This window comes from Scyliorhinus canicula, chromosome 5 (assembly GCF_902713615.1).
Source record: "Scyliorhinus canicula chromosome 5, sScyCan1.1, whole genome shotgun sequence".
Taxonomy (NCBI): Eukaryota; Metazoa; Chordata; class Chondrichthyes; order Carcharhiniformes; family Scyliorhinidae; genus Scyliorhinus; species Scyliorhinus canicula.
In genome coordinates, this window is record NC_052150.1 from 17,539,894 (window position 1) to 17,567,738 (window position 27,845).

The 27,845-nt window shown below is 49.6% G+C and overlaps 1 protein-coding gene across 1 annotated transcript; it reads right to left on the reverse strand.

The window, feature by feature from the left end:
• Positions 1-1,956: 1,956 nt before the first annotated feature.
• Positions 1,957-25,518, reverse strand: LOC119965598 (valacyclovir hydrolase-like). Its single transcript, XM_038796384.1, has 7 exons — positions 25,322-25,518; positions 21,091-21,191; positions 18,193-18,359; positions 10,255-10,411; positions 8,768-8,899; positions 2,315-2,438; positions 1,957-2,142 (listed from the first exon to the last, which is right to left on the reverse strand). Exons 1-7 carry the CDS (start codon positions 25,378-25,380, stop codon positions 2,046-2,048), a joined length of 837 nt encoding a protein of 278 aa, XP_038652312.1. The 5' UTR covers positions 25,381-25,518; the 3' UTR covers positions 1,957-2,045.
• Positions 25,519-27,845: the final 2,327 nt, after the last annotated feature.

Below are 27,845 nucleotides of genomic sequence, written 5' to 3' on the forward strand. Positions count from 1 at the left end.
GGTCTTTATCGACTGGGTCAGACTGTTGTACCAGGCTCCGGAGGCCAGTGTAAGGATGAATAGGACAACGTCTGACTATTTTAGACTGTACCGAGGGACAAGGCAGGGGTGCCCCCTCTCCCCACTGCTGTTTGCGCTAGCAATAGAGCCGCTGGCAATTGCCCTGAGAGCTTCTAGGGGTTGGTGCACAGAGTTTCGTTATACGCCAACGACCTGCTCTTATACGTCATGGATCCAGTGGCTGGGATGGATGGAATCATGGTAATCCTGAGGGAATTTGGCTGAGCAGCCAACATAGCTCTGATAAGGAAGTGGATGGTGGGTTTGGGGGCGGATGGAGGCCGCTTCGTGCAGGGGCACCAGTTTGGCGGCCCTGGTTACGGCGCCCCTGCTGTTCCCGCCGGCACGGTACTCCACCGGCCCTATAGTGGTGGCGACCTTGCGGATCTGGGGCCAATGGAGAAGGCACGTGGGGGAAGTGAGAGCACCGGTTTGGTCCCCAATTTGCGACAATCACCGGTATGCCCCGGGGAATATGGACAGTGGGTTCCGAACATGGCGGAGGGCTGGGATTGAGAGAATGGGGGATCTATTCTTGGAAGGGAGATTCCCGAGCATGAGGGCGTTAGAGCAGAAATTTGGGCTGGCGAGAGGGAATGATTTCAGGTACTTGCAGGTGCGGGACTTTCTACGCAGATTCCATCCTTCCCGTGCCTGCCACTTAGGGGGATCCAGGACAGGGTAATGTCCAGTGGATGGATGGGGGAGGCGAGGGTCTCATATATAAAGAAAGAACTTGTGGGACAGAGGAGTCGGAGACTGAGGAGCTGAAACTTAAGTGGGAAGGGGAGCTCGGAGGTGAGATAGAAGGGGGCTTATTGGCAGAGGTGTTGAGCAGGGTAAATGCGACCGCAACATGTGCTAGGCTCAGCCTGATTCAATTCAAGGTCGTCCACTGGGCCCACATGACAGTGGCCTTGATGAGTAAATTCTTTGGACTGGAGGACAGGTGCGCCAGATGTTCGGGAGGACCAGTGAACCATGTCTACATGTTCTGGGCATGTCCAAAACTCAGGGGGTACTGGCAGGGATTCGCGAACGTTATGTACCCGGTACTGAAAACAAGGGTGGTGGTGAGTCCAGAGGTGGAAATTTTGGGGGTTTCGGAGTGTGGTGAATGTAACATTGTAATTCACACTATATTTACCAATACCATTGTAAGCGCAGTAGCGTTATCCGACCACTAGGGGGAGTAGCTCTGGGAATGCTCGGGAGTTAGTACAGGGCTCCACCCTTGGCTCCGCCCACGACTTCTCCCCCTTGACTGCTGTATAAATACCCTTGTCCAGAGCCAGCCTGCAGTTCATCGAGAGTTCAACGGGTAACAGGCTGGCTCTGTAGTAAGTAGATTAAAACCACTGTTCATATCTTAAAGCACGTGTCTCGTGAATTGATGGTTCCATCACGGAGGTCCCGGGAGTCCAGGAGGAGAGAGAAGCTGACTTTCTGGCCTTTGCTTCTCTGGTAGCCCGGCGATGAATTCTGCTGGCATGGAGGGACTCAAAGCCCCCAGAGTCGGAGGCCTGGCTATCGGATGTGGTGAGCTCTCTCGGTCTGGAGAAAATTAAGTTCGCTCTGAGAGGGTCACTGCCAGGGTTCGCCTAAAGGTGGCAACCATTTATCGACTTCTTCGTGGAAAATTAATTGTCAGCAGGGTGGAGGGGGTTAGGGTAACATAGATTAGGGGGGTTGTTAGGCAGGTCCTTGTAGGAGGGGAGCTGGTTTTTGCATTATGTTGATTGTTCTTTGCACACTTTTGTATTGTTGTTGTTTACTATGCCAAAATATCTCAATAAAATTGTTTATCAAAAAAAAAGGAGGAACAGGGGACAGACAGGGGTTAAACAGGAGGATCTGCAGTTCAGTAGTATTCTGTGCATCACACAGACCACAGCATAGTATAAAATCACCTTTAATTGACAATGCCCCGGTTACAGAAATGTGACTGTGCTCTGATTCCGATGCCAGCATTAACACGTAACCGGTCAGTCTTGTGACATTAAAAACTCTTCCACAAGACTGTTGAATTCTTCAGCGAACTGCAGATGTAAGTTGTGTTTTCCTTCTGGCATCAGGTGCAGTCTGCAGACAGAAACAGTTAAAAAAAACCAGAATCAGTTAAGGGATGGTGAGTGTTTGTCAAGAATAAATTTCAAGAGAAAATTAAAGATCTGGGAAAGAGGCCCATTGCGGAATCCCAGAATTACCAGTCTCCAAGCCAATTAAATCAACAACACACTGAACACAGCCTCACCTGGACCCCTTGATGTGCTTGTGCAGGTAGTCCGCGTGACATCTAAGCAGCACAGCATCTTTCTCTCCATGAACTATGAGTGTCGGACATTTGACATGTGGAAGAATATCTCTACAAATATTTCCTATAGCAGAAACACACATGAACAAAGTGAGTATGTGTCAGATGACAATGCAGAATATAAAAAAAACTCACGCCTTTTTATGCTGACAGGTTCTCTCATGTTGAAAACCAATTAAAAGATCAAATTTTATTCTTACTTTACAAATGTTTTGCACACATAGCTTTTAATTATAGAGTCACTATGGCACAGAAGGAGGCCATTAAGCCCATTGATGCGATGCCAGCTCTCTGTACTCAGGCCCATTCCTCCTGCTGTATCCACATAACCCTTTAGTAAGTTTATTTATCTCAGCGGCCCATCCAATTTCCTTGGATTTCTCGCGAGTAGAAACTTGTTCAAAAAGTAACGGACCTATTCATGACACAGGCCTTTATTACACATATCACAGGCCTGCAAATCTCTCAGCACGTTGCGCAGACGGAGCAATACGCTGCGAATTGTGAATCCCCAGGATTTGTTGCTTCCCCACAATCCTTCATCCAACTCCCCCCCCTCCCCCCCCTCCACCTGCCGTCTCAGACCTGCTGAATTTGCACGTTAACTTTCCATCAAACTTGCCACAAAGTTAGATCCAGTAATTATGAATGTAAATTTTAATAACGTAACCATTAGAGTTATAGGAGGTCAACAGCATAGAAAAGGCCCTTCGGCCCGCTACCTCTGCACTGGGTAAAAACAACCAATCTAAGTATTCTGATCCCATTTCCCAGCACTTGTATGCCTTGGCATCGCGAGCGCACATCTAAATATTTCGAGGGTCTTTGCCTCCATCACCCTTTCAGGCAGCGACTTCCAGACTCCCACTCGACTCTGGGTGAAAATGTTTCCCTCACATTCCCTCTGAGCCTTTAACTTAATTCTATGTCCCCTGGTCATTGATCCCTCCGCCAAGGGGGGGGGGGGTTGTTCTTGTCTACTCTATGCCATTCGTAATTTTATACATCTCAATCATATCCCACCCTCAATCTCCTCTGCTCCAAGGAAAACAACCCCAATCTGTCCAATCTCTCTTCATAACTAAAACTCTCCAGCCCAGGCAACATCCTGGTAAATCCCCTCTGCACCCTTTCCAGTTCTATCACATCCCTCCTATAATGTGGATTCCAGAACTGCCCACAATGCTCTAGGTGAGGGCTAACCAACGATTTATACAGTTGCAGCATAACCTCCCTGCTCTTAAACTCTATTCCTCGGTAATAAAGACAAGTATACCATATGCCTTCTTAACCATTTTGTCCACCTGCCCTGCTACATTAAGGGTCCAGTGTAGATGCACACCAAGGTCCCTCTGATTCCCAGTGTTTCCCAGGGTCCTGCCGTTTATCATGTATTCCCCTTGCCTTGTTTGTCCTGCCCAAGTGCATCAGCTCACACTTATCCAGACTGAATTCCATTTGCCTCTGATCAGCCCCTCTGACCAGCCCGTCTATACCCTCCCATAATCTGAAGCTATCTCCTCCTCACTATTTACCACCCACCAATTTTCATATCATCCGCGAACTTACTGATCAACCCTCCTACATTCACATCTAAATCATTTATATAATCCACAAACAGCAAAGGCCCCAACACTGATCCCTGCGGGACCCCACTGGAACAAACTTCCAGTCAGAAAAACAGCCCTCGACTATCACCCTCTGCTTCCTGCCACTCAGCCAATTCTGGATCCAATTTGCCAAATTTCCTTGGATTCCGCGGGCTCTTACCTTCGCTATCATCTCTCATGTGGGATCTTATCAAAAGCCTTTCTGAAGTCCAACTAGACTATGTCAAATGTGTGCCCTTTTGTAGACACCTGGTCACATCTTTGAAAATGGTGAGACACGACCTTCCCTTAACAAAACCATGCTGACTGTTCTTGATTAATCCCTGCCTCTCCAAATGCAGATTCATTCTGTCTCTCAGAATTGCTTCCAATAGTTTCCCTACCACTGAGGTTAGACTGACCGGCCTGTAATTTCCTGGTTTATCCCTTCCTCCCTTCTTGAATAATGGCACCACATTGACCATCCTCCAGTCCTCCGGCATCTCTCCTGTGGCCAGAGAGGAATTGAAAATTATTGCCAGCAGCCCTGCTATTTTCTAGCTTGCCTCACTCCAACAGTCTGGGATACATTTCATGTGGATTTATTGACTTTGAAGCCTGCCAGAGCACTCAGAACGCCCTCTCCGTCTATGTTCATTTCTTTAACTTTATCACAATCCTTCTCCCTGATTTCTATACCCACACTGTCCATGTCAGGAGTGAACACAACACAAAGTATTCATTTAGAACCCCACCTACCACCCCCAGTTCCACACACCAATTACCCACCGTGGTCCGTAATGGGCTAGTCCACTTTCGCTAGTTATCCATTTACCCGGCGAAATCCACGGCCCATAAATGAATTTTAAAAAAGGACTCAGAAGGCAAGTGGGAGCTGGGAGTTTGGGGATTCACACCGGAAGAAAAGGTAGTGTCCACATTATGAGTCCCGCGCCAGCATGCAAGGGGTTACTCTTTTGTTCTCAACCCGAGAATGGGATTCTAGCTGATGACATCCTGGCACAAGATTAATTCAAGACTAATGTTGTGGGTCTCACAAGAGGCCAGAATCGCACCAGTATTTATGCTGAATATAGTTGAAATCAAGTAACTATTGGGTTTTCTACCGAGGAGATGCGCAGAGATGACACACACCAGGTTTTATGTGTGAACAAAGATTTTTTATTAAATTCTCTACAAGCTTTCCTCCAGTTTCTCTTTCTCTGTAACCATACCCAGAGGCTTGACTAATAGCACACAGCGCAGAGAACAGTCAACAGGCACACACAATCAAATATCAAAAAGCTGAACACATCTTTTCCCCTTTGTAAACAAAAAGAGCTTATGTTAAATGAAACCATCCTAAACAACAAACAAGTACATCGGGTCATGTTTGATCTGCTTTGGTCCTGATAGAGATGATACGAGATTGTGGTCACGATTTGGCCATTTGATGGGAAGCTAACCTCCAAAGTCAAATCATAGTTCCCTTGTACCTGTTTGCGTGGCAAAGGACACTTTTGCTTCACCTTGCCACTTTGCGATTTCTGCTACTTTCGCCCTGATGTTCGCATTGGACAGCAGTGAACGGCTTAAGTATGGTCAGCAGCATGTGAAATTTACGACCAGTCATATGATCTGCTAATATATTTCTGGTCAAAGACTCAGCGATAGATCGATGGGCGCGTAATAGGGTTTGAATGGATTGTTCCAACATTTTGTCCTCCAACATAATAGCTCTCAGATTGTCCTTGATTAGCCTGTTGAACTGTTCGACACCACCATACAATTGTGGGTTGTAGTGCGATGTCAGATGGTTGTGAATTCTGTAGCTCGCTAGGAACTCTGTGAACTGACCGGAAAGAAACTGCGATCCATTGTCTGTAGTGATAGTTTCCAGCAAACCCCACTTTGTAAAGAACGTGTCTAGAATGGATGGCACAGTAACACAGTGGTTAGCACTGCTGCCTCACAGTGCCAGGGACCCAGGTTCAATTCTGGCCTTGGGTGACTGTGTGAAGTTTGTACGTTCTGCCCGTGTCTGCGTGGGTTTCCTCCGGGTGCTCCGGTTTCACCTCACAGTCTAAAGATGTGCAGGTTAGGTGGGGCTAGGGGGATAGGGCTGGGGAGTGGGCCTGGGTAGGGTGCCCTTTCAGAGGGTCAGTGCAGACTTGACAGGCTGAATGGCCTCCTTCTCCACTGTAGAGATTCTGTGAATTCTGTGGAATGTCTCTGACCTTTGTTTTTTTCTTAATGTATTTTATTCCAAACATATTCAAAAATTACAATGACATAAATAATCCAGGGAACACTCTCCCCAACTCTCAGTTTCACAGTCTGCACAAGTTTGTCCCCTTTTTCATCTTTCACACCCCCCCCCCCCCCCGCAACAATCAATTCCTCGAACATGGCCAGGAACAATTCCCACCGTGCCTCAAAGCCCTCCGCTGAACCCCTCAATTCAAACATCCCACCGTGCCTCAAAGCCCTCCGCTGAACCCCTCAATTCAAACATCCCACCGTGCCTCAAAGCCCTCTGCTGAACCCCTCAATTCAAACATCCCACCGTGCCTCAAAGCCCTCCGCTGAACCCCTCAATTCAAACATCCCACCGTGCCTCAAAGCCCTCCGCTGAACCCCTCAATTCAAACATTTCTCCAACCAAAGAAAGTTGTACAGGTCGCCTAGCCAGGCCACCACCCCCAGTGACAAGGTCGGCCACCACTCCAGCAAAATCCTTCACTGGGCCAGAGAGCCGAAGGCCACAATATCTGCCTTCCTCCTTCCATCAGCTCTGGCATTTCCGAAATCCCAAAAATCGCCACCACCGGGTCTGGCCGGACCTCCTCCTGCACATTCTTTGCTAGCGTTCAGAACACTCCCGCCAATATCTCTCTAACTTCTCACAGTCCCACAACACGTGCGCGTGGTTTGCTGGTCCTCATCCACACGTCTCACACTCGTCTGTCACTCCCTTCCCCTCGCCCGAGTCAGGTGCACCCTATGTACCATCTTAAACTCTATCAAACTCATCCTTGCACACGAGGAGATGAATTCACCCTACGCATTGTCTCACTCCACATTCCCCCATCTATCTCCCCTCCCAACTCCTTGTCCCATTTCTCCTTGATCCTCACCACTTGCGTACCCCCGTGCTCTCCCAGCCACCTATACATGTCCCCAATCCTACCCTCCCCTTCCACATCCGGAAGCAGCGACCCACATTCTAACGGGTCCTTTCCTTTTCTTTGGTATTAGGGTAATCATCGCCTGGGCCATTGCCTTCGGCAGCTCCCCCTTCTCCAGCGCCTCACTAAATGCCACCAGTAGGTGTGGTGCCAACTCCACCGCTAACTCCTTATAAAATTCCGCCAGGTAACCGCCTGGTCCTGGGAACTTCCCCAACTTCATCCCTCTTATACTCTCCATTACCTCCCTTATACTGTGTACGTTCCCTTGGCTGCAGAAAAATACTTTTTGCTGTACTTCGGTACATGTGACAATGTGCCAATCCAAGAATACCCCCACCCCCTCCCGGATCTGCCCTGTACAATTCCTTATAATATGAACGCCTCATTTATCTTCCCCAGCTCCGACAGTACCTCCCCCCTCCCTGTCCGTTCCCTCCAGATTTCCCTACTCTGTAACTGATGGGCTAGCATGCAACTCGCCTTCTCTCCATATTCATACTGCATCACCACTACCTGCCAACCCACCCTTCCCGTTGTCAACCTATCGAACTGCCCTGTAACTTCTTTCTCTTTGCCAGTTCCTCCATGGTGGGGGCCCTTGCATACTCCCTGCCCACTTTGACTATCTCGCCCAATAATTGTTCATACCCCTCTCTCCTTTTCCAGTCTCCGTGCGCCTTGAACAAGATCATCTCTCCTCGAACCACCGTCTTCAATGTCTCCCAGAATGTGGCTGCCGATAACGCCCCATTTTTGTTCAACTCCCGGTAATCCCCCCCCCCCCCCCCACACACCTCGCGGCTCAACACGAAAAAAACCCCAAATTGATTCTGAAGCATACCTTATACACGGGCAAGAAGAAGGGGTACTCCCTCTCCACCGGGTCCACCGTACAGGGCCGGCCCAAGGTACCAGCAACTCGGGCAGTCGCCCGGGGCGCCATGTGCTAGGGGGCGCCAGAGACTCGGGTCCCGCGCATGCGCAGTTGGGCCGGTGCCAACCAGCGCATGCGTGGTGGCCGCCCTCCCCCAGGGCGGCCCCCTCCCGCCCACCCCCACCGGCCGGCCGCCTCCCCCCTCCGGCCGTCACCCCCCCCCCCTCCCCCTCCCCCTCCCCGCCTCGGCCCCGCCTCGGCCCCCCCCCCGGCCCTCCCGCCCCCCGTGCCTCGGCCCCCCCCCCCCCAGCAGGAAGACCACGCCCGCCTTCAAACTCCTTGGGCACGGAGAGACCGGAGATCTCTTCACTGGCCTGTTGAGCCCCAGCACTTTCCATGTTATGAGCCTTACCCGTTCAATTCCCGTACCAGCTTACTCAAACAGGTCCCGGAATGTGGCAACTAGGAGCTTTTCACAGTAACTTCATACTTGTGACAATAAAAGGTTATTATTTTTATTAGACTATTGACCTGGAACATTATCTCGAACTTCCTCCACAGATGCTGCCTGACCTACTGAGTATTTCCGGCATTTTCTGTATTTATTTCTGAATTCCAGCACCTGTATTATTTTTCTGCTGTATTTGTACTGCAAGAACTTAACAGGAAACAATTGAAAATAAATCAGCATTTCCTGATCTTTCAAATGCTGCATCATCTTCACCTCCCACAATCTTACCATCTGGTTCTCTTCCAAATGCATGGATGACATCTATCCAGGCAGCCCATGTCTTGATGAAATATTCAGCCCCGTACATCTCCACCATGATCTTTCTCATCTTTTCGCTCCACTTTGAGACATCGGCAACACCTGGAATCAAGCAGGACTGGTGAAGATCGATATTCCGGATACAGTGAGAAATAACACTGCCACAAATTAATGGTGAAATTTGAGGCTGTTCTCCCAGTCTCCCATTGTAACCTTGTTGGGAAAATGGTGGGATAATCAGAGCAATGATACAAAGTGTTGAAATGGTATGTTCATTATATTAAGGTACACAGGTGAAGGGCGTTGGTTATTAAGTACTTTGAGTATTTACAAAGAGAGACTGCTGGGACAATTTATTTGGTAGGTAGAGGAGGGCAAATGTGATACTGCATTCTGTAAATAAACCAATTATCAATGAAAAGAGATGCATCTAGTTTCATAAATTTGTCATCTGTCTGAGTAACCAATTATCAGGAAGGACCAACTTCTGCCACTTGGCCTGTGAGAGGGGCCAGGGTTGGAGCGTTTAATCTTCAGGGATTTTTAACAATGTACCTTTATACAGTACTGCCTTTTGCAGGATTCAGGCCTCATTGATCATTGAGACCAAGAACCTTTTTTTTTAAGAAAGTAGAATTTTAAAGGGACTTGGCAGCTGTTAAACTTGAGTCGGAGCTCCATGGCGACCATTAATCCTTCAGACTCGCAACCTCAACATCCCACCGCACTGGGGAGGATTCAAGACCCCAGTTTGGAGAGATCTGTTCTATGGAGTTCTGTGGAATTCCCTGCCCAGTGAAGCAGTTGAGGCGACTTTGTTAAATGTTTTGAAGGTAAAGGTGGAGATATTTTTGAAGAGTAAAGGAATTAAGGGTATGCTGAGCAGGCGGGTAAGTGGAGCTGAGTCCACAAAAAGATCAGCCATGATCTGATTGAATGGCGGAGCAGGCCCGAGGGGCCAGATGGCCTACTCCTGCTCCTAGTTCTTATGGGTCCAAATGGGATTTTAAAAACCCACGAGGGAAACTGAAAGATCCAAACCCTGTTCCTGCAAGAATACAGCTGTTCATTTTTCAACTGCCAGTCACTGATTTTGTTTCATTAGTTTTTTGAAGTTCAAGCTGAGAAGGAATCTTCGCTTATAAGTTAAGGGCCTTGAATTTTGAGTGACTGCCATGAGGGATATTTAAAGCTCATGGTGTAAAATTATTTTCGACCCAGTGTTGCAGAGGTTGCGCAGGTCCAAACCGACAGCCAGAGGCCAATTCGAAACTAGGCCTCAGGCTTCATTTCAATAGGTTCAACGAGATACAAATGCCTTTTGTACCTCCACAGGAGGCTCACCTGCCTGGGGAAACGGATTTCAGGCCCGCAGGTGTGTAGTGTGTTTGGGGAGGTTGTGGGATTATTGTCTAAAAATATTTCCTATAATACCACCATCAAACAAGCATACTCACTCTTATCAAGGTTTATTATGTCTTCCTGAGAAACATAGGCATTTGCCCCCCACACAACCAGTTTGCGAACCAGGCTGGGATATTTCGAGGCGGCGATTAGAGCAGCAATTCCACCACCACTCCAACCCAGAAGAGAAAATCTCTTGAAGTGCAATGCCTGGAAAGAATGGGAATATTCATGAGAGTTTGCCATGGCATGAGAATGGATATACAGTCATTGTGGCACAGAATGAAACCATTCAGCCCATCAAACACCTGCCAGTTCTCTGCACAGCAACTCAAGTCAGTGCCATTTCTCCACTTAATCCCTGTCATCCAGGGTTTATTTAGTTTCTCGAGGATCCATCCAATTTCCCTTTGGAATCATCGATTGTCTCCACTTTCTTCACCCTCCGAGGCAAAACGTTCCACACAGTCAGGTGGCATGGTAGCACAGTGGTTAGCACTGTTGCTTCGCAGGGCCAGGGACCTGGGTTTGATTCCCGGCTTGGGTCACTGTCTGTGCGGAGTCTGCACGTTCTCCCAGTGTCTGGGTGAGTTTCCTCCGGGTGCTCCGGTTTTCTCCCATAAGACCGAAAGATGTGCAGTTAGTAATTTGGACTTTCTGAATTCTCTCTGTGTGTACCCGAACAGATGCTGGAATGTGGCGACTAGGGGATTTTCACAGTAACTTCATTGCGGTCTTAATGTAAGCCTACTTGTGACAATACAGATGATTATTATTATGTACGAGAATGGGCAGAAGGCCAGTCGTCTCTTGGCTTGGCAGCTGAAATGGGAGGTGGCCTCCCAAGAGATTATTCAGGATCGAAGGTTGGCTGGTGGGCTTGTGTCAGTGTCAAAGCCAATGGGGCATTTGAAACGCTCTGCAAGAACAATTCTAGGTCGGAGCCGCCTGGGGAGGGGTCGGGTATGTTGGAGTTCCTGAAGGGCCTAGAGAGTCCCAAGGTGGAGGAGGAAGAGCGGGAAGGGTTGGAAGAGCCATTGGGAGAAGAGGAGGTCTTGACAGCTACAGGGCGGATGCAGACAGGCAAGGTCCCCGGGGGAAGACAGGTTACTGGTGGAATTTTATAAGACGTTTGCAGGACAGTTGATACCATTACAATAATATGACCTACACTCCATCGAGTCATTGTCCTGTTTAGGGAGCAGTGATAACAAGGCCTGAGACAGCGTTGGTGGCAGAGTTCCCCCTTGATAGCAAGTCAACAAACATGTCCCGCAGGTGCACGGCCAGTGCCGGCCTGAATCTTTTGTAGAAGCCCACCGGTAATCCATCCGGCCCGACGCCTTCCCCGCCTGCATGGAGTTACGCTCCATGACTTCCCCAGTTCTAGTGGTGCTCCCAGGCCCCGATTCCTATCCTCCCTCAAGACTGTAATGCCCAGTGCATCGAGGAACTGCCTCATCTTCGAGTCCCCTCTCTGGGGGCTCAGTGATGGACAATTTCCGGTCGAATGTTGCGACGGCGTCATTAATCTCGCCTGGCGCTGCAACTAGTTTGCTGTTCCTGTCCTTCACCTGCAGTATTTCCCTCGTGGCTGCCGGCTTTCTCAGCTGGTGAGCCAGCAGGCAGCCGGCCTTGTCTCCATGTTTATAAAAGGACCCCCGTGTCTGGCAGAGCTGGTTTACTGCTCTCCCATTGGCGAGCAAGTCAACTTCCATTTGTAAATGTGTGCTCTCCGCCAGTAGTTCTACGGTTGGGATGGTTGAGTACCGCCAATCCACATCCATTATGGAGTCGATCAACTATTGCCCAGCCACCCTCTCCTTCCTATTCCTGAGAGCAGTGTATGTTATAATCTCCCCCCTCATCACCACCTTCACTGCCCTGGGGGGAGGGGGGGGGGGGGGCGCGGTTTGGAACAGCCCATCTCCAATCTCACATCCATATGGTGTGGTGCATGGTCAGAGGGCACTATTGCAGAGAATTCCTCCCCTACCACGTCTGGAAGCACCAATTATTCCACTATAAAGAAGGTCTTGGGCAGAGCAGAAACCATATCAAGGTGTGATACAACCAGAAAGAATGCTTTCAATGGGGCACCTGTGGACCTGGGGAGAAGGAGGAGAACTCCCTCTCCCTTGGGTGTGTGAACTTCCATGGGTCCGCTGCCCCCATCTGCTCCATGAAGATGTTCCCTGGGCCTCGTCTCCGTGGCCTGGGCCTCGGCTCCTCGCTCTGCGACTGGATCCTGAACTTCCTACTCCACAGACCACAATCAGCAAGGATAGGCAACAACACCTCCTCCACGATCATCCTCAACACCGGTGTCCCACAAGGCTGTGTCCTCAGCCCCCTACTGTACTCCTTATACACCTATGGCTGTATAGCTAAATTCCCCTCCAACTTGATTTTCAAATTTGCTGATGATACCATCGTAGTGGGTCGTATTTCAAACAATGACGAGACAGAGTACAGGAATGAGATAGAGGCGGTTTCCGGTGGCGCCCTCGAGGAGACAGGTCGCAGGTCGGATCGCTCCCCGCCCGAGATGGGCAAACGGACCTTTGTCAACGGACTTTTTTGGGACCTGGCAGCCTGAATCGGTGGAGGAGACGAAAGGGAAGAGGCTTCCTTTCCGGGGTATGGGCAGCTGGACTAGAAGTGGTCGAGTGGAGCGGCAAGGATCGAAGCGGGAGCAGCGGGGACCCCAGGCCGGGCGGCCAAGCATAGCGGACGGCGGGGACCGGGGAGCGGAGGCTCACTGGCCAAGGGAGAAGCAGATGGAGTTCTTCAAGAACTGCTTCGCCGAGCTGAGGAGGGACACGCTGGACCCGATGAGAGCGGTGATGGACCGAATGGTCGAGACACAGGCGGCCCAAGGGAAGGCGCTCAGGGAGGTCGAGGTGAAGCTTTCCAGCCAGGCGGGCACGATAACAGAGCTGGAGCACGAGGTGGAGGAGCTGAACGCCTGCCAGAGGAGGATGCAGGAGCAGCTTGAAGAGCTGGGGAACAGAGCCAGGAGGCAGAATTTACGAATCGTTGGCCTCCCCGAGGGCTGCGAGGGGTCAGATGTGGGCGCATACGTGACGGGTATGCTTGAGGCGCTGATGGGACCGGAGGCCTTCCCTCAACCCCTGGAGTTGGATGGGGCACATAGAGCCCCCGCAAGGAAGCCCAGGACGGGCGACCGACCAAGGGCCTTGGTGGTCCGCTTTCACCGGCTTGCTGACAGGGAACGTGTGCTGCGATGGGCCAAGGCGGAGAGGAGCAGCAGATGGGAGAACTGCGAGGTGCGCATTTACCAGGACTTGGGAACGGAGCTGGCCAAGAGGCGTGCAGGGTTCATCAAGGTAAAGGCAGCCCTCTACAAAAAGGAGGTGAGGTTTGGAATGCTATATCCTGCAAAGCTTTGGGTTACGTTTGAGGAACTCCACTACTATTTTGAGACACCAGAACAGGTTTGGACCTTTATTAAAGACAAGAAGTTGGACTTGAACTAATGGGCACTTAGTTCTTTCAGTGCTGTACAGTGGCGGCGGCCTGTTAACTCAAAGTTGCTCTGATTAGGACTTTTACTAAAAGAAGAAGCTGGACTGGAACTAAAGGACTTGGGGCTCTCAGAGCTTTTGTGTGGCGGCGGTTTGTTAAACTATCCTGTACTGTAATGTTTTATCCAAGATTGTTTTCAGCCTGGACAGAGAGCGGGGGCTGGAGGGCGCACTGTTTAGGGTCCTTTGGGGGGATTGCAATGGGGGAGGGGGGGGGGGGGGCTTTGCTTGGTACCTTTTGGCGCGAGATCGGGGCCTCTGATGGGGGGATGGGCTAGGGGCTAGTCACGGGACTTGAAAGGGCACGGTGGGACACAATTAGGTTAATGGGTCCCTGGCGGGTGGGGGGAGGGCCTGAGCGCTAGGACGGGAGACAGGTAGGCGCCAAGGGCAGGGGTCAGTGTGGCTAGCGTAGGTCAGGGGGCACCAGGGCGATCGGAGGGGGGGGCGGGGCGGGCTAGGGCCAAGCGCAGGGCTGACCTGGCAGGTCAGGCCTTGGGGAGTAGGGGAGACCAGGCCGGGGGGGGGTGGGGAGGGGGAAGAGGGTTAGGGCCACGTTAGTTAGTTTAGTTGAATACGGGTGGCATGGGCAAACAGAGCTGGCAGGGAAAGTGCCTTATGGAAGGATCTTTGGCTTCAACACTTATTAACATGTTTATTCTTTCCCAATGTTCGTTTTCACTATGTTAAGGCTCTTTGCACAGGGCCATGTTTCTTGCTGTAACTGTTATAAATTTGTGTTAAATAAAAAACTTTATAAAAAAAAAAAGGAATGAGATAGAGAATCTGGTGAACTGGTGCGACGACAATGATCTCTCCCTCAATGTCAACAAAACAAAGGAGATTGTCATCGACTTCAGGAAGCGTGGTGGAGAACATGCCCCTGTCTACATCAATGGGAATTAAGTAGAAAGGATCAAGAGCTTCAGGTTTTTAGGTGTACAGATCACCAACAGACTGTCCTGGTCCCCCCATGCCGACAAAATAGTTAAGAAAGCCCACCAACGACTACTTTCTCAGAAGACTAAGGAAATTTGGCATGTCAGCTATGACTCTCACCAACGTTTACAGATGCACCATAGAAAGCATTCTTTCTGGTTGTATCACAGCTTGGTATGGAGCCTGCTCTGCTCAAGACCGCAGGAAATTACAAAAGGTTGTGAAACAATACTTTTCACTGTATACTAATGCACGTGACAATAATAAATCAAATCAAACGTTCCGATCTCTAGCCACGTTCAACTGTTCCCCGATTTGGGGTTGGACTTGTCCATCCCTGGGTCCTGTACACAGTTGCCATTTCCCCCCACCCCCCATGTTGTGGATTTCTACCATAGTTTTCTTTATATAGACTGGGTCATCCTCTTTCTTTATATACCCTGGGTCATCCCAGTTAGGGGTGTACACATTCACAAGCATCACTAGTGCCTTTTCGAGGACACTGCTAACAATGACATACAAGACGGGTTTATCATCGTGAAGGCTCCCTCCTGTTGGACAGTATGCCCCCCCCCCCCCCCCCCCCCCTCTCCCCATAGCCCTCGTGCTGTAATATGCTTGGAACGTTTGTCCCATCCATCTTTCTCTTACCTTCAGTCGGTCCCTCTCCCTCAGATGTATCTCTCAGAGGAAGATTACGTCGACCCTCATGCTTTTCAGATGGGTGAAGACTATGGATCTTTTCACTGGGCCGTTAAGTCCCCTGGTATTCCAGTCACTCAGCAAGACCTTAGTGTCCTCGTGTATCAGACACTGAATGTAAGTGCGTAGGTACAGTACACGGTAAAGGAGGTATGTTGGCCTTCATAGCGAGAGGATTTGCGGACAGGAATAGGAAGGGGGTGTTACTACAATTGTACAGGGCGTTGGTGAGGCCACACCAGGGGTATTGTGTGCGGTTTTGATGTCCTTATCTGAGGAAGGATGTTCTTGCTATGGAGGGAGTGAAGCAAAGGTTTACCAGGCTGATTCCTCGGATGGCGGGACTGTCATTTGAGGAGACTAAGTCAGTTAGGAGTTTAGAAGAGTGAGAGGGGGTTTCATAGAAACTTACAAAATTCTAACCGGATTAGACCGGGTAGATTAAGAAAGATTGTTCTCAATGGCAGGGGAGTCCAGAACTAGGGGTCATAGTTTGAGGAAAAGGGTAAACCTTATAGGACTGAGGTGAGGAGACATTTCTTCACCCAGAGAGTGGTGAACCTATGGAATTCGCTACCACAGAAAGTAGTTGAGGCGAAAACAATCTGTGGTTTCCCTTTGTCTGGAGGCCATCCAAGATAGACGCCGACGCCGTATTCGCCATGTGAATGTGCCCCTGCACTTAAACAAAGGTTTCACTATGTTTGGGGGCTGGCTGTCCACGATGCCTTTATTCTCAATGTCGCAATGTGTGACCTGTTGCAACCAGCGTTCTACCATCCCCACTCCTCCTCCTCTCTAGCCCCTGATTCCCCCCCCCCCCCCGGCTCATCTATCCCTCGGGTCCCCTCCTCCCCAAAATTCAACCCCCCTTGATCATCCCGTACCAGCCCCCCCCCGGACAGGCGCTGGAATGTGGCGACTAGGGGCTTTTCACAGTAACTTAATTGAAGCCTACTTGTGACAATAAGCAATTTTCATTTTCATTCCATCCCCCCCCCTTGCACCCCACCCAAGTGTTGTGCCCCCCCCCCCCCTTCTATCAGGCACTCTCTTCCTGTTGGGAGCCGTCCATGGACCCTCCTTCTCTTCTTACTTCCTCGTGCTAGCATGCTCAGTAATGTGGTGACTACCCCCCCCCCCCCCCCACCTCCGGGAGCAATTTCCTACCCTTGGTGTTTCTTTCTCCCCCCCCCCCCCCCCCCCCCCCCCCCCCCCCGGCCTCTTTTCCGGTTTTTGTACCCTTCCGTCTTCTCCCCTCCGTTCCTGGGACTAAAATTTGTGTAGAAGCAAAGCATTACCAACCCGCGCAATTGCTCTTTTGTGACAATTATTGTTGCTGTTGCCTTCCCGGCCCATTCATGCGGATGACCCCTTCCGCTTCACCCAGTGTGGTAAAATAGTGTTCCTTTATTAGAAAGATTTTCAATTAAGGGGCAATTTAGCATGGCCAAACCACCCAACCTGCACATCTTTGGGTTGTGGGGGCGAGACCCAGGTAGACACGGGGAGAATGTGCAAACTCCACACAGACAGTGACCCGGAGCCGGGATTGAACACAGGTCTTCAACTCCGTGAGGCAGCAGTGCTAACTACTGTGCCACCGTGCCGCCTAAAATAGTGTTCCCTGTTCCGATAGGTCACCCACAGTTTGGCCGGGTACAGCATCCTAAATCGCACCTTGCTTTTAAACAAAGCTGCTTTTTGCTCCATTGAGTTTGGCCGGGCACTCGGCTGGGTCTGCCCCAATGTCTTGGCACACGTGGATCGTATGCCCTTTCCATTTGCAAGATCATTTGTGCCTTGCCTAGTTCAGGATCTTCTCCTTGTTCTGGAACCAGTGGAGTTTGGCGGTGATGACCCCCCGGTGGTTCTCCTGATTTTGGCCTCTGCCAGAGTGACCTGTGGGCCCAGTCCACTTTTGGGGGTTTGCGGAAGCTTTCGCCCCTGAGCAGCTTACCCAGCATTTGTACCACATATTGTGTGGGGATTCTGCCCTCCGGTACAGCCACAATTCAGAGGTTCTGACAGCGAGACCGGTTCTCTTGGTCCTCCTCCTTCCCCTTGAGTGTTCCCTGGGCCACCACCAACATGGTCACCTCCGCTTCCAATGAGGCAACGTGGTCGCCTTGGTCGGTAGCTGCCTTCTCGACCTCCCACACTGGCCCCTCTGTTCTTGCCATCGCCTCCTTGAAGGGGGCCAAGACACCTGTAACAATAATCTCCTTCTTTATAGTGTCTCTATGTTGAAGGAGCTCCTGCGGAGGAGTTCCATCCATTGGCCTATTGGCAGATAGGCCAGCGTTAGTGCATTCTAATCTCTCTCGACCTCCTCTCAGACAGAACATTCTGGATTCTAATCACTCTCTGGCAGCTTACTGGTTTTAAATTCAGATGTAAAATGTAAATCTCTGTCGCTGACCATAAATAACAATTCTCCTTTCATTATTGAATTAATGTACCTAAATTCCAATACCTTCAGTTTTCCATCTCTTTTTTCACTCCATCTTATTGGACTTTCTTTCATTCCTTTAATTTTGGAATGATATCTAATTTAAAGTGAGGTGTAAATGGAAACAAAATAGCTGAACAAATGTTTCCGGGAACGCTGTTTGGAGTCGCACATTTCCAAAATGCTCCCAGTTACATAACTGACGACAGCTCTGCCCTGCCTCTCGACTTTACAACCTTTCCAATTCCCTCTAAATTCACAGTTTGCTATTTGAAGCCCTGTGCTGAAGCCAACTGTGACCACAGAAAGCACAGCGGCCGGAAGTGAGGGTATTTATCCGATACACAAACCTTCATCAGATCCACTGCATCCTGTGCATCCGTGTGATAGAAATCCAAAGGATACTCCCGCTGGGGAGGGATGGAGCGCCCATAGCCCCGAGGGTCCCAGGAAACAACTGTGAAACGTTCCTTGTTCAAAGATTTCAGCTGAGGTCCAAAATCAGTCTGACTGCTGCCTGGAAGTGGAAAACGGAAATGTAAATCTGCCCACTCGTCAAATTCCACTCAGAATGGCAGCTTCCATTAGTGCCGCACTTACTATTCTACAGCACTCAGAGGAGCAACATGTGACAAAACCTACTCCAACCTCTGCTGTCCACACAGCGCTCTTTAGCAATGGCTAAAATAGATTTTTACCCCTCTGGATATTACTCAGCTTTCTCATTCACAGATTGCAGGGGCAGTAATTTATGTCGCCCTGGCCTGTTTCTCAGGTATCAGCCCAGACTGTCAGTTTCTCAGCTTATTCAATCAGTTTCCCAGTGGATTTCTGAGCAGGGCCCGTCCTCTGCTCCATCCATCAGCTGTTGGAGTCCACATTCAGCCAGGTTCATTAGATCCTGCTCCAGGAGCAGAGAGGCACAAATTTGGTCGGTCTTCCACCCCAGCAGCACAAACTGAATTGTAGCAACCCACTTATATAAATGATGGCACACTGAATCATAGAATGGTAATGCACAAAAGGAGGCCATTCAGCCCCTCATATTCATAACAGCTCTTTCAGAGAGCTATCCAACCGATCACTGTGCTTTCCACACACCCATTTGGGAAGCCATCCGAGGAAGGCATGAGAAGCAGGGTAGCATGGTGGTTAGCATAAATGCTTCACAGCTCCAGGGTCCCAGGTTCGATTCCCGGCTGGGTCACTGTCTGTGTGGAGTCTGCACGTCCTCCCCCTGTGTGCGTGGGTTTCCTCCGGGTGCTCCGGTTTCCTCCCACAGTCCAAAGATGTGCGGGTTAGGTGGATTGGCCATGCTAAATTGCCCGTAGTGTCCTAAGAAAAGTAAGGTTAAGGGGGAGGTTGTTGGGTTACGGGTATAGGGTAGATACGTGGGTTTGACTAGGGTGATCATGGCTCGGCACAACATTGAGGGCCGAAGGGCCTTTTCTGTGCTGTACTGTTCTATGTTCTAAGCGCTCCACTGGCCAAATGTGAGCAATGAGATCAAGGACCACATCAGCCAGTGCAGTTCTTGTAATGAATAGCAAGCCAAAGAACCGCTCATGACATCACACACTGACCACAGCTAAACCTTTGATTATATCTCTTTGTTCATTGGAACTGGCCATCTCATCACCGTTGACTACTAGTCACAACTGAGAGTCAGTGACTACCAATGGGACCGTAGAACGGCTGAAAGCACCCTCCACTTGTCATGGAATTCCCAACAATGCAATAAGTGACAGTGGGCCTCAGTTCGCGAGTGAAGAGTTCAGATACTTCAGCACTGTGCATCATGCTCGCACTATCCCGTCAAATGGAAACCTGAGACAGCAGTGTAAATTACCAAAGGGGTCATCAAACAATCAACACGATCCAGCATAGATGTGTACAAAGCAATTTTAAGAGTGGAGGAACACACCTAATATCTACTCCCTCAGACAAAAGCCTATAGAACAGCAGTTGTTACAAGTGTCAGAAGCTTCCCCAAAAGCCCACATGCTTGAAAAAGCTTCAAAACGCCTGACAGCCTTTGAAATGCAAAGTTCATTGTACTTTGAGAAAAGAGGAAGTGATACCACTTCGCTCCTTTGACATGATGAGGGGCTGTCAATCATAACAAGTCTGTTTATAAATATTGTTGTTAGCATCAATACAGGGTACTTGAGATGCATTCAAGCATGAAGGGAAAGATAAATAAACAATGAACCAAGCAGCAGTATCTGAACCATGTAACTGGCAATCACAGGCCAGTGAGATATTGCTCTGTGAAATTGAATGGCTGCTGTTTTACAGTTTTTGTCTGAGGGAGATGTCAGGAAAGGGTAAGCGTTGCTGCATTGATTCTTACTGAACTGCTTGGATAGCTCATCAGATGTCAGGCAGAGCAGTTCAGGCTGAGGAAGCCACATCAGAATTTAAAAAGTCAGACCAGGAGGATGCTATGGAGCAGAGAGCTGCCTGAGATCACCATGCCAACGGTGATCTTCAGGTTGCCCAGGGCTGGACAGGCCAGAGAAGACACGGGACCCCCATCCCGGAGGAAGTCCCGGGGTCAACCCCTCACCCACAGGCCTCACCCATCCATCCCCCAGGACACTTGGGGGAACCTCCCCTCTGAAGCCTGGCAGGGGCAGAGGGACATATGACCTATGGCTTGACCTGCCTTGGGGTCCACCATGGCAGGTTCGGGTTTCACTGCAGGGTGTAGGTGCCATGGTGCCAAGGGGCAAGGCACTAATGCCAGGGGTGGGGATTGAAGGGCGTAGCTAAAGGGGGTCAAGTGGGGGAGGCTGAGTCGCACTCATTTGAACGTGTTTGGTAGGGGGAGTGTGACCAATCACTCCTGTGGTGGTGGGGGGGGGGGGGGGGGTGCCCCTCCATGTCAGTTGGGGAGGGGGGTGCAGGATTTGAGTTGCGGGGTAAGGGGGGCTGCCGTCCATCTTTGTGATTGGGCCACCCGCGCAAAATGGCGGCCCGATACCAGGATCCCGATGGAATCCGGGGATTTCTCCACCATTCATAAATTTACACGGTTCAGGAGTGAGACTCACACCTGGTCGGCGCTCCGAGTGTCAGTGGAGAGCAGTCTGGAGTCTCCACTGCCGAGTGCTCTTAATCTCCAGAGCGGAGAATCCCGGCCATTATGTCAAAAGTGCGGGAAAAAGGGAAAGCAATTGATGACATGTAATTATAGACGTTTTAAATAAAACCAAATTATAAAAATGAACAAACTGTAAACTTACCCAGAGCCCCAGGGAGCAGCAATAGGGGATGATCCCCTTTCCCTGTTTGTTGATAATGGAGGTGAACCCCATTAACCTCTATCTTTGCAGAGGTTATGGTGCTGGAATAAAAATAAATTTAAAATCATGTTTAATTTCATAAATATATATATAAACATTCGGTACACAAGGCAGGCATGGTGGAACAGTGGTTAGCTCTGCTGTCTCACAGTGCCAGGGCCCCGGGTTCAATTCCAACCTCGGGTGACTATCGGCGTGGCGTTTGCACCTTCTCCCCGTGTCTGCCTGGGTCTCCTCCGGGTGCTCCGGTTTCGTCCCACAGTCCAAAGATGTGCAGGTTAGGTGGATCGGCCATGATAAATTGCCTCCTAGTGTCACAAAGATGTGCAGGTTAGGATAAAGGGTTATTAGGATAGGGCGGGGGAGTGGGCTTGGGTAGGGTGCTCTTAGAGGGTTGGTGCAGACCCGATAGGCCAAATGGCCTCCTTTTGCACTGTAGGGATTCTATGATTCTAAATATATATATATATATATATATATATATATTGCCCTTCCTCAATCTTCCTTTGAAAATCTATCACTTCACATTTCTCTGTGCTAAACATCTTGTCACGACCCAGTATTCGCTGGGAGACATGCTGGGAAAACCAGTTTGAACCACATTTTCCCTCCAGCACCTGAAGCAACTCTCAAGATTTTTGAAAGGAACCAATTAGCCCAGATGTCCAGAAGGGAAACAAACTCCAAGAGACATTCTTTCCATCGAGGTGAGCGAGTGCAGCCTGGAGCTACAACACGCCAAGTGGATACCTGCCCCCAGGACTGGACGAGACAGATCCCAAATCCAGACAGACCAGATCGGCAACAACATATTGACTAGCTGTTAGTGACAAGTGTTGGAACCACCCATCACCACTCCATCTACAAGTTTGCTGATGACACGACCGTAGTGGGTCAGATCTCGAACAACGACTAGTCACAATACAGGAGGGAGATAGAGAACCTAGTGGCATGGTGTAATGACAACAATCTCTCCCTCAATGCCAGCAAAACTAAAGAGCTGGTCATTGACTTCAGGAAATAAAGTATCGTACATAACCCTGGCTGCATCAACAGGACTGAGGTGGAGTGAAAAATAAGAAGCCATTTGAGTTTTGAAAAAGTTAACAAGTCCATCTCTCCCATAAAATCTTCCACAAGAGTCAGTCTCTCATTGTTTACATTCACATTCTGAGCGGGATTTTCCCGTCCTTCCCCCACAGTGGGATCTTCCGAAAATCCCGCTCTCCCTGTCTCCAATTCCCCCACAAAGTTCAAGAAGATACTTCCCTTCCAACACCCTATAATCCTGTGACGTTCTTCCATCCATCCCCAGCACGTCAAGCAAGCCCTTTACTCCCGTCCTGAACTTTGACCTGTTACTGCACTACCTCGTTTCCCGGTAACACTGGGCTGCTCACTCCCTGCCTGCTTCACTGAGCTGGTGAAGGACTCAGACCGTTTGTCCTTCCCTCTTGTCCTATCCCTCCCCACTCCTCCAACCGCCCCAGCGCCCTCTCCCAGAACACCCCCCTCCTGCAACACTCAGGAATTCTGCGTCCCCCACCCCCCCCACACACACACTATGGTGTTGCTGTGCTGTGCCCCCCCACCTGCTTTCCCCACCCCACCAAAGTGCTGTTGTTCTCCTCAGTACTTGTCAACATTCCAGGGTTCAGGCCTCTTGTCACTTCCGCTCCGCTCCAAAAAAATGGAATTGATACACCATCATTCACAACCACGGGAATTCTCACCGGGATTTGCAGACAGCAAAGAACTTTCCCAAGTGCAATCACCATTGTAGTGCAGGAAATGCCGCAACCAATTTGTACACAACACGATCCCACCAAATAGCAATTAAATAATGACCAGATCTTTTGGTGACATTAGTGGAGGGATAATTATTGACCAGGACACTGGGGGAAGATCACTCCCTCTCTCCTTCGAATAGCTGCCACGGGATCATCTTCCTTTTATTCCCCCCCATAGAATCTTCTTCGTTCACTTCCCGAATGCCCTTTAGGGAAGGAAATCTGTCGAACTTATCTGGTCGACATGTGACTCCGGACCCACAGCAATGTGGTCGACTCTTAACTGCCCTCTGAAATGGCCAAGCTAGCCACTCAGTTCAAGGGCAATTAGGGATGGGCAACAAACGCTGGTCTTGCCAGCGATGCCCACATCTCATGAAAGAATGAAGACAAAACATTCACTTGAGAGGGCAGATGGGACCACTTTGTATTTGCACAATGTGGGGAGGTCGATCCCAATCTTGTGAGAGTTTGAGGTAGGAGTCAAGTCGAGGCAGAAATAGGAGGGAAGAGTCCCTCAATGCAGTGCTGATCAGCAAACATGAACAATTCTCCCCAAAACCCTGGACTGCCCCTGGCATCTCCTCCATTTCTGGTTCTACTTCATGCCAACCAGGTTTATCTTTGGAAACATGGATGGGCAGGAACTCCTTGTGGGTCATCTAGTGGGATGAGCAAATCCTGTTGGTGTAAAGTCCGGAGGTTCTGGGCAGACCTCTCCAACAGCTTTGCCCAAATGTTGACCTATTGTCAACTCCCAGGTGACTACAAAATGTGAACTCGCAGAACATGGCGTTGGGTCAAAAACCTTTGATAATCATCTGTCATTGGATAGTGACTGTTTCTGAAATAATCCTCCTGTCGCTAAGGCCTCCTTTTTCCACCTCAGTAATCTAGAGTCATAGAATTTTACAGCACAGCAAAACACCCTTTGGCCCCCCCCGTGTCTGTGCCAGCCATCAAGCACGTATCTATTCTAATCCCATTTTCCAGCACTACGTCTGTCACCATGGATACAGTATGGCCTGACTTTGTCCCCCATCTCAGCTCAGCTACTGTCAAAACCCTTATCCAGGCCTTTCTACCTCTAGACTCGACCATTCCAACAGTCTCCAGGTTGTCCCCCCACATTATACCCGTGGCCGAACACGCACCAGGTCCTGAACCGCTATCACCCCCTCCGTGTCCGCTGACGCGCATTGGCTCCCAATGTCCTGATTTTAAAACGATCATCCTTGGTTTCAAATCCCTTTGTGACCTTTGTCTCTCCCCATCTCTGGAATCTCTTCCAGCGCCCTCCCCCCCTCAAACACACCCTCACACTCACCCCTCCACACAAGATATCCACTCTCCTCCAGTTCTCATCTCTCGAGCAATTCCGAACTTAACTACTCCACAAAGTGGACCTCAAACTCTGGAATACCCTCCCTACATCTCTCTACCTCACTTTACCCATTTAAGACACTCTTTAAAGCCAACCTCGCTGACCAAACCTTTGGTCACCTGACCTAATATGCAGCAATTACCATAATATATTTTGTAATGTTACTGCAAAGATGTTTTCTTACCTTAATGGTGCCATACAAATGTAAGTTCTTGTAAAGGGCCAAACCTCTAAATTAAGAGTCCTGTAGAAAGATTAAAGAAACGTGGAGCGTAGAAGCAGGAGGAGGCCATTTGGCCCTTCGAGCCTGCTCCGCCATTCATTATGATCATGGCTGATCATCCCTGATCCCGCCTTTCCCCCCATATCCCCGGATCCCTTTAGCCCCAAGTGCTATATCTAATTCCTTCTTAAATTACACAACATTTTGCCGTCAACTACTTTCTGTGGTAGCGAATTCCATAGGTTCACCACTGTCTGGGTGAAGAAATTTCTTCTCACCTCAGCCCTAAAAGGTTTACCCCTTATCCTCAAACTATAACCCCTAATTCTGGACTTGCCCACCATCAGGAACATTCTTTCTGAATCTACCCTGTCTAATCCTGTGAGAATTTTGTAAGTTTCTATGAGATCCCCTCTCACTCTTCTAAACTCCAATTAATATAATCCTAACCCACTTAGTCTCTCCTCATAGGACAGTCCCACCATCCCAGGAATCAGCCTGGTAAATCTTCGCTGCACTCCCTCCATAGTAAGAACATCCTTCCACAGATAAGGACACTGGGCTCAGAGGGTCGTACAGACTCAATGGGCCGAATGGCCTCCTTCTGCACTCTGGGGATTCTCTGCTCAACTGACTAGCAAATCTCTCCCCAGATCTAAAAACACAAATAATTCTGTTGCTCTCTTTTATAATTCTCAGTATTTCTAAAAGGCTCCGTGAACCAAGCGAGACCTGGGGGAGGGGGGGGGGGGGGAGTTCCCGACTGATATTTACCGGCAGTGGGCGACCCCCGGGCTGCAGAGGGACAGGGATCTGCGAGCTGCCACCAGCATCTTTCCCAAAGCCACTCTGCTGCTGTCAGCGCTCCGCCTGCAGTAAAGCAACAGCGGCCCAAACCTCCCGGGTCTCTCTGCACCTCCCCACCCTGGGCAACATTCCGCAAACTGCAGCCAGCAGCAGAAATAAAGCAGCACCTTTCTGTCAGATACAACCTCCAGGGCAAAGGGAGCCCACGATTTATGGCCCATTACCTCCCAAATGAAAATAAAACAGTTCATCCAGAATCCTATCTCCCTTTTTTACTGATGTCCCATTTTAACGTTTAGCCCAGTTGGGACCACAGTTTTTATTTGCCCCTGTTTTACCCTTCGAGGTGAATTGCTCTTTTAAGGAGCTCATTTTCTTTAAAGAGTCAATCACTTCACTCTCGTTCTGGAGTCAAGTGATGACAAGTCTGGGTAAGAATGGCAGTGAACCCCACCCGATGTTTTTTAAAAATTACATTTATTGATTTTTCTAAAGGAGATGATAAACAATGCAACTCCAGCCCCCCCCCCCCCCCTCCCATTGACAAAAAAAGAAAGACACAAATATTTGCCAGCTACAGAATCAATTCTCAGCGGCTCCCCTTCGAGCATTCCTTATCCACTCCAAATCTAGAAAAGACTCCAACCAGGATGATTTATTTTGGTGTCTAATCAACTAAATAGAATAGCAGAAATTAACTGAGGGACAAATTAAAATGAGCTGTTCCTGGTAGCAGCCCCAAAATACCAAAGAAGAAACTTAAAAATATCAAATCACAATGTGGAAAGCAGGGTTGATCCAACCCCTGCGATGCCTACCAAGCATGGAAGGCCCCGAGAGTGCCCGCAGGCACTGCATGCTCCCTCTCCAGGCCCACGAATAAAGCTGCGGAAGACGGGGCAGAGTGTCCGGCCGGACCATCACCTCGGGTCGCCCGCTGCCTGGACCTGTAGATGGCGCGTTCCGCCAGGCCCAGGAGCAGGTTCACCAGGAGGTCCTCCGCCTTCCCCGCCCCTCCTCGCACCGGGTGCCCGTAGATTGGGAGCGTGCGGCTGAAGTGAAAAAAATATACTTCAACAATAACGTTGTCAAGAAACTGAAAAGGGAGTGCAACCTGGGACATTCACCGTAGACATGGCCCACGGACTCCACAAGACCGCACAAATGGCGGGGTTCCTGGGCGTCCATGGACCAGTGGAAACTGTGGTTGCGCGGTATTGCTGCGTGCGTCACCCTCCACCGCAGGTCCCCAAGACTCCAACCAGGATGAAACATCGGCGGCTTGTGGGACGTCCAGGTTAATAAAATCCACCTGTGGTATATTAATGAAGCAAATGCAATGACGTCTGCCTTAATCTTAGTAAAACTGACCCGTGTAGATGAGACTCGGAATATGCCTCTCAAAGGACAACAAGGCTGTAGGTCAATATCTAGACATTTGGGGAAAACATGTCAAAGAAGGATGACCAAAAAGCGGCCAGCTTCGGGCTTGACCAGAACATGTGGGTAGAGTCGGCAGGGTCGGGTGAACCCCTGTCACAAGTGTTGCTTGTGGGGGAGAAAATCTTAATTCTGAGCTTGGTAAAGTGCAGGACTTTCAACTGAACTAAGCTTAACCGAGCACAGGACGTGTGGAGCTGACCCTAAAATGGGCCTTCACCCACCAGTCATCCGTAAGGTCAAACCCAAGCTCCGCTTCCCAATCATTCCTTACCTCACGGAGAGAGGAGGGTCCAGAGGAAAGCATGAGATTGTTCAACCTTGAAATAGAACCACTGCTGGTTTGAGGAAATGACAAATCCCTTCCGGGAATGTAAGTGGAGGTAGTGGAAAAGGATGGACAGTACGAGTGAGGAAAGCCACGGGCTTGAAAATGGCAGTAAAGACTAGATTCAGGTCAATTATATTTGGCTGCAAGCTCGCTAAAGCTGACATGGTTCCCATGCACAAACAGGGATGGGTTTTTACACCAATCAACGACAGTTTAACGCTCATCGTTTGACTTTTTAATTCCAGATGTTTTTTATTGAGTTCAAATTTCGACTAGCTGCCTTTGGTGAGGTTTGAACATGGATCCCTCTTGAGTTTCTGGTTTACTAGTCCAGTGACAATGCCACTAGGCCACCACCTCTGAAATGAAAGGCAGAAAGTGCTGGAAAAACTGCAGAGAGAAACAGAGAGAGGGGTTTTAAACCCCCATTAGTCAGCGATGGGATCTTCCAGTCCCGCTCCGTCCAGCGGTTTTCCTGTTGTTCGCACACTGTGCTGCCGGGCGGCCGTGGGGGGGGGAGTCCCCGTCAGTGGGAATGGAATATCCCACTGGCAGGAATGGCCGGAAAATTAAAACCTCTTGGCCGAAAAATATTAAAATGATCTTCACTCGGTCCTTGTACCATCAGCTAATTATAAATAAGTTTTTTATTCAAAGCTTTAAAATATCTGTATGTTTTTTTCTGTCTCTCCAGTTGCTCCCAGCGATGTCCAGATGATT

Bases quoted from the DNA above. Each gene is read 5' to 3' on its own strand.
- LOC119965598 (XM_038796384.1), bottom strand. From the start codon at position 25,380: ATGCTGGTGGCAGCTCGCAGATCCCTGTCCCTCTGCAGCCCGGGGGTC. The intron at 8,900-10,254 runs GTGAGTATGCTT...GCTTGATTCCAG, and splicing joins CATAATAAACCTTGATAAGA to GTGTTGCCGATGTCTCAAAG. The intron at 2,143-2,314 runs GTGAGGCTGTGT...TTCTGTCTGCAG, and splicing joins AAGCACATCAAGGGGTCCAG to ACTGCACCTGATGCCAGAAG.